The sequence below is a fragment of the Leiobunum rupestre genome, chromosome 5 (assembly GCF_980474605.1).
Source record: "Leiobunum rupestre chromosome 5, qqLeiRupe1.1.hap1, whole genome shotgun sequence".
Lineage (NCBI taxonomy): Eukaryota > Metazoa > Arthropoda > Arachnida > Opiliones > Sclerosomatidae > Leiobunum > Leiobunum rupestre.
In genome coordinates, this window is record NC_143388.1 from 54803313 (window position 1) to 54812806 (window position 9494).

The 9494-nt window shown below is 43.7% G+C and overlaps 1 protein-coding gene across 1 annotated transcript; it reads right to left on the bottom strand.

Annotated features, from left to right (window-relative positions):
- Positions 1 to 906: 906 nt before the first annotated feature.
- Positions 907 to 5862, bottom strand: LOC149945310 (uncharacterized). Its single transcript, XM_090176508.1, has one exon. It carries the CDS (start codon positions 5860 to 5862, stop codon positions 907 to 909), a length of 4956 nt encoding a protein of 1651 aa, XP_090032634.1.
- Between the last annotated feature and the right edge of the window lie 3632 nt (positions 5863 to 9494).

The following is a 9494-nucleotide window of genomic DNA, read 5'->3' on the forward strand; positions in this document are numbered from 1 at the left end:
ACCACGCGCCAATTTGAAACTGGCGGATTAATTAGTAGCGCCGTCTTCTAATAATATTGTTTATTCAGCTATAGACAGAAAAACATTAAAAATCTTCGATTCCGCTGGGGCCCCTAAAGTTCTTGAGCAGCGCGGGGCTGGGTGCGACTAAACCCTTTGCACCTGCCTCACGCATACGTGGGAAAACCTCCGGGGGGGAACGTCGGACGACTGGGGGGCATAACGTTAATTTCAATGAGGCCCGCTGTTCGTGTCTAGTCGTAGAATTCAGCCATCCCAAAACCCTGGAGCTAGCGCGACTTAAACTAGGCAGCAGCAACAGCAAAGACAAGTAACCGAAAGCAGATCTGGATGAACTCTGATCAATATTTTATTTTTCATAAATAAAGTTAGCTTTGAGTAGACTAAAAAACATATCGCCCGAAAATGAATCAATGGTTAAAAAAACATAGTAAAACGTTAAAGATTATACACAATAAATGAAGAAACGAAAAAAAAGGGTTTTTTTTATCCCTTCGCGAATATTTACATCGACCGGAACTATTAACATAAGTTAATTGAATAACTAGAAGTTGAGCGTCTGAACATACTCCCGGCCTTGATGCGGTAGCGTCAAGAATCGGGTACAGCGTCTTCCTGGTCAAACGGAAGTAAACAGAGCTTCACGATCGGTCTTTTAAGCTCCCCTCTGCTGGTGCGTAAAGTGACCACCCTCGTCTGTCCGTCTCGACCTGGATGTATCTGGACGACTCGAGCAAGAGGCCAGCTGGCAGCGAAAGAGGCGTCCGATTTTACGAGTACCATGTCCCCGACTGAGATATTTCGTTGAGGAGTCATCCATTTCGGACGTTGCTGGAGTCTCGTTATATACTCCCGGAGCCAGCGCTTGTGGATGTCCTGTTTCAGCTATTGAAGGAGTTGCCAACGATTGAGTCTCGTCATCGGAAGTTGCGAAAGATCTGGGTCGGGAACCTCTTGCAGAGACTCTCCGATGAGGAAGTGTCCTGGCGTCAATACTTGCAGATCCGTCGGGTCAGACGACATCGGAGTTAAAGGTCGAGAATTGAGGCTTCCCTCGATTTGAGTGATAACTGTTGAAAACTCTTCAAATGTAAGACGAGTTGGCCCAATGACTCTATGCATGTGGTATTTCACGGATTTTATTCCAGCCTCCCATAATCCGCCAAAGTGAGGGGCGCCGGCAGGGTTGAAATGCCACGCTATTCCTTGTGACGAAAGGTGATCCGCGACCGCTTCGTTATGGGAATCGGACTGGATTAATTTCATGAATTCCGTCAATTCTTTCGCTGCGCTGACGAAGTTCGTGCCACAGTCGCTATGAATGTCGCTGGGCTTTCCTCTCCTTGAGGTGAATCTTCGTAAAGCTGCGATAAACGCTTCTGTAGACAAGGATGAAACGAGCTCCAAATGTATCGCCCGAGTGACGAAGCAGACAAAAAGCGATATATAAGCTTTGTAAGTCGTTTTACTTCTAGGCGTAATTGGTCGTAGATTGAAAGGCCCGGCGTAATCGACGCCGGTTGTTGTAAAGGCTCGACAATATTGCAGTCTAGACTTAGGTAAGTCCCCCATCATCTGTTTCGCCGTTTCTGCTCGATACCTTGTGCAAACTATGCATCTCCGAATTTGATGTCGAATTGCATCCCTCCCTCGGAGAATCCAGTAGTTTAGAGATAGAATACCATGAACCAACTGCGCTCCAGCATGCAAATGCTGGACGTGTGCTTCTTGAATCACCATTTCCGTAAATTTGTGGTGACGTGGTAGCAGAATTGGGCGTTTTACGTTGTCGGTGAAATCGCCATGTTTTAAACGACCTCCCACTCGAAGGATGCCTTCCGAATCCAACTCAGGGCGTAAACAGAGTAATTTGCTCTTCCTTGGCAACGGATTTCCGTCCTTCAATGACTCGATTTCTTCCGCAAACTCTACAGCTTGCATAACCTTGATTAGAGCAAATAACGCCGATTTCAATTCTTCAGTCGTTAATGGACCTTCCATTCGTGAAGCCGTTGATTGCGGATCGGTTCTCAGTCGGTATCGGAGTAGACTGTTATAAGCGAATCTTCGACTCCACGCGGTGATACGACGTAACCGTAAAAGTGACGAAAATCTCGTTAATGTTGAGTTACCAACAACGTGGGCCTTCGTGGCAACGATGACGATCTTCTCCTCCTCATAAACTTGATTGACCTTTGAGGTGTCCATTACCCATTTCGACGTTTTTGGAGCGGGCGTGCTCTCTGCTAACCATAACGGTCCCTTCCACCAGAGCTGATGCTTTACGAGTTCCGAAACGGAAATTCCTCTCGACGCTGCGTCGGCTGGGTTATCGGTGCCAGCTACGTGACCCCACTGCGACGCTGGGATAGTTTCTTGAATTCTCGAAACTCGATTGCCAACGAAAGTTTTCCATCGTTTTGGACACGACGATATCCAGCATAGGACAATTGTGGAATCTGTCCATGCTTTGACCCGAGTGACATCAAGTCCCAGCGATTCTTGTACTGATTCTAAGAGGTCAGCGAGTAGCAATGCGCCACATAGCTCCAGTCTTGGAATGGACATAGCTTGGTTTGCTGGAGCCACCCTTGTCTTCGATGCAAGGAGTGAAACATTGATCTTTCCGAATTTGTCTACCATTCTCAGATAAACCACTCCAGCGTAAGCTTTTTCCGAAGCATCCGAGAATCCATGGAATTCCAACTCAGATATATCCGGTGAGGTGTAAATCCAACGGTCGATACGAATTTCCTGAATCTTCAAGATCGAATCTCGAAACTCTTGCCATTGTTGCTGAATCGATGGTGTCGGTTTTTCGTCCCAACCAACTCTCTCCCTCCAAACGTCTTGCATCATAATTTTAGATCGTATCACGACAGGAGCGAGCCACCCCATCGGGTCGAAGATTTTCGAAATCTCCGAAAGTAGCGTTCTCTTCGTGACGTCTTCCCCCGACTCCGGAACTTGCACCTTGAAAAGGAATTGATCTCTTCGGGTATCCCAGTAAAGACCAAGAGTTTTTACGATAGGTTCTTCTTCCATGGCGAGGACTTCCTTAGTCTCCCGCAGCTCCACTGCAACATCCACCAGACATCCCTGGTAGTTCGAAGCGAATTTGCTGAGAGGGAGCCCAGCGCTGTCTGTCAGCTCACGAAGTTGCGATATAGCTATTCTTGTATCTTCAATCGATCCTCTTCCGCTCATAACGTCATCCATGTAGAAATCTCTCCTGAGAATCTCGCCCCCCAACGGGTATTCCTTTGACCCAATGTCACCCAATTGTTGGAGGACTCGAGTGGCGAGAAACGGTGCTGATGCCGTACCGTAGGTAACCGTTCTGAGCTGGTATTCTTGAATAGGTAATTTCGGAGACGTTCGCCAAAGAATACATTGGAGGTCGCACTGGTCGGGTGCGATAAGTATCTGCCGATACATCTTCTTGATATCAGCGCTGAATGCGACTTGATGAAGTCTGAATCGCATGATGATAGTGTACAGCGTGTCTTGAACGACCGGACCAACTAGCTGAGCGTCGTTCAGCGAATTACCAGAACTTGTCTTCGACGATGCATCAAATACAACTCGAAATTTGTTAGTCTGGTTACAGTCCTTCAGCACGTAATGGTGGGGAATGAATACTCGTTCGATCGACGAAGGAACGGGTTCCACCCTAACCATGTGCCCCAGCCCTTCGTACAGCTCCATGAAGCCTTGATATAAAACCTTCAAAGCTGGACTCGATTCGAGTTTTCTCTCGATTTGTAGCAATCTCCTCCGAGCCGTTTCTCGAGACAATCCGAGAGAGACTTTGGGCTTCTTCATAGGCATTCGAACCACGAATCGTCCAGATTCGTCTCTGTAGTGGTTTGTCTGGAAATCTTCCTCGCATTCTTTCTCGGCATGGGTAAGAATTGTTTTTTTCGGAACCTGCTCCACCGCCCAAAACCGATTTAGGTTTTCGTCCAACGAGATGGCGTGATGGACTTGAATTTTGGGCTGCTCTACTCCAATTGGACCTGCGACGAGCCATCCCAGTTTAGAATTGATAGCATCCGGAGACTCGGAATTTGATCTTCGGTTGCCGTCGAGTAGAAGTTTATAAAATATGTCGGCACCCAGAAGGATATCCACGTCGGCCGGTACATTAAATGCTGGATCCGCTAGCTGAAGATTCTTTAGATGATTCCAGTTAGTTGCGTCATATCTTCTGACCGGAAGTTGACACGTTATCTTCTGGAGAACGTAGGCGCTTACATGAAATTTCTCTATCGTCTTAGCATCGATATGCGACTTGAAATGTATTTGAGTGAGGCCTCTCGTTTTGCCGAGTTGAGCTGAGCCAAGGCCAACGACCTCCGTATCGACCATCTCCCGTCCTAGACCCAGTTGTCCGATGCACGCTTTGGAGATGCATGACACTGTCGATCCGCCGTCTAGGAGCGCGCGGAATTGAAGACATCCACCGGAAACCGTCTTCACCCTTATCACGGCGGTGGCTAGCATGGCGTCGTATTTAGAATGAACGACTTCTTGAACATGGAAATTTTGATTTTGAAGTTGACTTATCTGGTGGTTACCAGACTGTTGACTTTGGATCGTTTGCTGGTTTCCAGGCTGAAGGTCACCAGTCGATTGACCTCCCCTGGACTGTCGACTACCGGATCTCTGATTTAGGCTATCCGAATGGAGAAGGGAGTGATGTCGTTGTCCACAAGTCTTACAACCCCTTTCAAGTGGACAATCTTTTACTCGATGACCGGAACGAAGACAGTTGAAACAGACCTTCGCTTCCTGTGCCGAGAACTGCCGGTCTGCGATTTTCAAACCGTAAAATTTTGGGCATTTGAAATTGCAATGCGCTCCGGAACAAAATGAACAACTTCCGTCTGCAGGCATTATTCCCGTTCTGGCGTGCAGATTGACCGATTTCTTTAGATGCTCTCTAGGTTGTTGACTTAGACCTGACGACGAAGCGGCTAACGATCGTGCTCTCTGTTCGATAAATTCCAGAAGCGTCTTTGACGTGGGTATCTCGGTATCTTTTAGGCTTAGCTCCCACTGTTCCTTAGAAGTAGGATCCAACTTCTGCGTCAGATGATAAACCAGAATGGCATCCCACTTATTCGCTATACTGAGCGTGTCCAAAGCTCTCGTACACTCCATTGTCATGTCCACGATGGATCGCAGCGCCGTTGAATTCCCGCTCGAAATTGCCGGGAGTGCAATGAAACGCTTCATTATGGAAGAATAAAGTTCTCTTTTATTTTCGTACCTCTTCGTAACAGTGTCCCACGCTATGCCGTAGTTGATGTCCGAAATAGGGAGCGATTTGATTAACTTGGTGGCATTTCCCGTTAGACTTGACTTCAGGTACGTAAGCTTCTGCGCATTCGACAAGTCCTTGTTATAATGGATAGCTGTTTGGAACATATCCCGGAACGACATCCATTCGTGCACCTCCCCTGAAAAAGTAGGGAGGTTGATCTTCGGCAACTTGATTTCCGAATGAGACGTCGGAACCGAAAACTGCGAAGTAGGAGTTGGAGCGAACGTTACCTTGATGGCTTCCAATCCGCATCTGACATCCGTGTAGACAGTGAACAGTCTGTCCCATTCGGTATTATGATCCAAAGCCTTGTCGGAATCTAGCGGAATGATCTTGAGATGCGCGTCATCAATCATTTGCCAAGACTTATCTGCTTCGCTGATGAAGAACTCCACTTGTTGCAGGTTTAGCGATATCTTTGAATGACTCTGAACTCTTCTGCCCATATTGTTCAGACCCAATTCGCCCTTAGATCTTTCGGCGATGGCTTTGTCCAAAGCAGTGACCGGCATTGCGAACGAAATTTGCTTCCGATCCGAGAAGACGAATGATCCGAAGGTGTGAACCCAGCGACTAGAATCCACGTAAAACAACCGGCTTAGAGATCCGGCTCGACGGACCAAAATGTTCGTGTCTAGTCGTAGAATTCAGCCATCCCAAAACCCTGGAGCTAGCGCGACTTAAACTAGGCAGCAGCAACAGCAAAGACAAGTAACCGAAAGCAGATCTGGATGAACTCTGATCAATATTTTATTTTTCATAAATAAAGTTAGCTTTGAGTAGACTAAAAAACATATTTCAACGTTAAAAGCATATCGCCCGAAAATGAATCAATGGTTAAAAAAACATAGTAAAACGTTAAAGATTATACACAATAAATGAAGAAACGAAAAAAAAGGGTTTTTTTTTATCCCTTCGCGAATATTTACATCGACCGGAACTATTAACATAAGTTAATTGAATAACTAGAAGTTGAGCGTCTGAACACCCGCAAAGCCCTCCGGAGGTTGTCCCATGTATGGCCTCCCGCTGGCTACGGTTAAGGTTTAGTCTTTTCTCGTAGTGAGACTGTTGCTACTAGCGTCTTGTTCCTTTGGACAGAATGAATACGTTTGCTTAGTATTTTTTATCTTTCGCTGTAACACAGGACTCATAAACATTTTGGAAATTGGGAGGGGCGGAAAATTCGTGATCCGTCCCGGGCGACAAAGGGTACAGTAGCCCCGCCCGGATTTTTTCGCGAGTAGGCACTGCGTGATTAAGAGGCCCCCATAAAAAACTCCTTTGTAATTTTTGTTGTTCTTTAACTAGCCAAATTGTATATAATTATTTAAAAAACATTTTATTATTATTAAATTAATAAAAATGTTATCATTATTAAATTAATAAAAGTTTTATTATTAAGTATATTATATACAAATAAATATTACCAACTTTACTTTTAATCGAAGAATTCCACCCTACGATTACCTCTTTTTCCAAATTCATCAACTACTTATTTAGGCTTGTCTCCCCCATTGTTAAGGGGGGAGACTACAGTGGCCATTGTCTAGTTTCGCGCTATTTCAAGCCGAACTGTTTTATTGTTGTGTTTTAACTTATTAAATTAATATTGATGTGTAAAACAGCCTCTTGTTTAGTGCTTAAAATAATTTTGACAATTTTAAATTTCAAAGTAATCTAATTATTAAATTTTAATTCGGACCTCCGGAGCTAAACTTCCTTTTAAATCATGGCATTTTTTTTTAATATCTAATATTGCAATAAATATTCCCCTATTCCCAATATTGTCGGCGGATGTGTAAGTGTTCCCCTGAAGTGCTAAATCTTGTTGGGCACATAAAATAATCACTTCCACGTGTGTAGATAGGACCTCTCTGTTTCTAATAACGTCTAGTCTATGGTGGTCGTTAACCTGGCAAACTATTGATCCACGGGATTTGGATTCCATGTAGTCTAAGGCTAGTTGGTGAGAAGATTTGTTGGAAGTGAAGTGTTCTTCGAATTGTGTCCCCATGTTTTTCCAATCCGAAAATCCCTTTAGAAATGCAGTGTTTCTACTGCCTAAAAAATGACGGCAACAAAAACAATACACTGCATCCTTTGCAACTGAATATTCAATCATTTGATATTTGTCATACCAAGAAGAATTGAAACCTCGATTTTTACCGCCAATTAATCTTTTAGGAAAAGGATTTAGTTTAGGCTGAACTGGAAGGCAATCTTTATCTAGACTAATATCCAAGTTATTCAACGCGTGTAAGCCCATTTATTTTGAATTGTACACGTTGTTTGATGTATTTTGTGCATGGTTAGAGTTGGGGTTTGCAATTACTTCTGCAATTTCTCCTTCATGAGTCAGTTCCATTTCCATATCAGTACTGACGTTTGGAAGAACTTCAGCTTATTACTAAAACAGTGACTGTTATCAGTCTCGAAGGATTCTAAACCCTTTCCCAATTCTTTGACTAGGTTTTTCTCAGAACTATAGTTATGGCTTTGCGCCGACGATTTCAAAAAACGTGCCATTGCACTTTTCTGATTACTAACGAAACTATCTTCCGTTTTCCATTTTTCTCATTTTTGGGACCCAGATAAAAATTTTCTGGTACTCATATTTGAAAATGCTACTATTATATACTAATAGCGAAATAACCTTAAAAAGGTTTAAGAAAATAAAGCTTAGTTAAAGCTATGTAGTCTTCAAACAGACTTTTTAATAATACCAGCTATTTCAAAGCCCTGAAAAAAGCTGTTTGAATATTTTTTCTAGAATAGCTAATTAGCCTTGAAAAAGGCTTTTTGAATAATTTAGCTAGAATAGCTAATTAGCCTTGAAAAAGGCTGTTTAAAAATTAGCTTAAAACAGCTAAATAGCCTTTTAAAAGGCTGTATTGGCAAAGTTAGTCTCGGAAGAGACTTAGAAAAAATTTGACTGGGAGAGAATCAAAATTGAGAACTACCTGTTTGTTCAGGAGCAGAAAACGAAATGAAGAAACGCGCGTTATTTGGGACAAGTCCGACCACCGAAGGTCTAGATCCTTTCTCTTCGATTAGTGGTCACTGATATCACGTGATTTCGCAAAAGGGACAAGGAGTAAAAAAGAAAAAACCCTAATCCCCAGGATGCTCTCTATTCAAAGTAGTGACTGGTACGATGCTTTACGCTTCGACTTCAGCACCGCTGGGATTTCCCTTCGCTTAAGCGTTGCAACGGTTTAAGTCGTATTAAAGAAATCCAGTTTCTCACTTTATGCCCCCTTTTGTAGAATTCCTAGAAACTAAGCTTATGTTTATTGTGTTGGTTGGAGCTAAGTTATCACTGAGGCGAACAGGTGGTTTTTTTGCTGCTTTCCTTGCACGATGGACTTCCCCGTCATGGGCCAGTCTTTTGTCATATACTCTATATCAATGTTAACAGAGTACACAACCATAAGCAGAAACCACAGAGTTCGCTGCCTTTGTTTGTGTACTCAAGTAATATTGATTTCGAGTATAGGTGGTTCAAAAGGGAACGTTTTGTTAGGGCCATTTAGGACTCTTGGAAATTGGAATTGAATGGGAGTTCTTTTTTAAGGGGGCTAGATAACCAATTTTTAAAAATAAATAAAATTTAAAAATAACATTTGGAGGCCACAGAGGCAATTTTTTTAAACTTTTAGAGGCCCCTAAAATAGGCCTAAAATTTTTGAACATAGGCACGTGCCTACTTGTGCCTACTGCTGGCGGGGGCACTGTCTAGGTACGCCACTGTCCGTAAGAAAATAGTTCCCTCCGTTGATCATCCTTCAGCGCAATGGTACCAAAAAAATTACCAACTTCAAAAGTCCGAAACCAAAATGCCCCCTATATCCATTGCCCTTCGCCCTTGTAATACAATTTTCATTACTGTCCTCTGTGCTTTCGCTCTTCGGAGTAACAGCGTCAAACGATGGAAAATAAATGTTGCTTCAGAGAGCGGAGAAACAAGAGAGGAGAGAATACATTTGATCCGGATTATGGAGGGGTAAAAAGCTAGCCTCCGCTCTGGAGGGAGGAGGGTGAATATTCCGGAGTTGAAATTTTAACTTCGGAAGAAGTAGGGGCGACTGCCAGAGCTGAGATTATCACTCCGGAGGAAGGAGGGGCAACTGCCGGAGTCGAT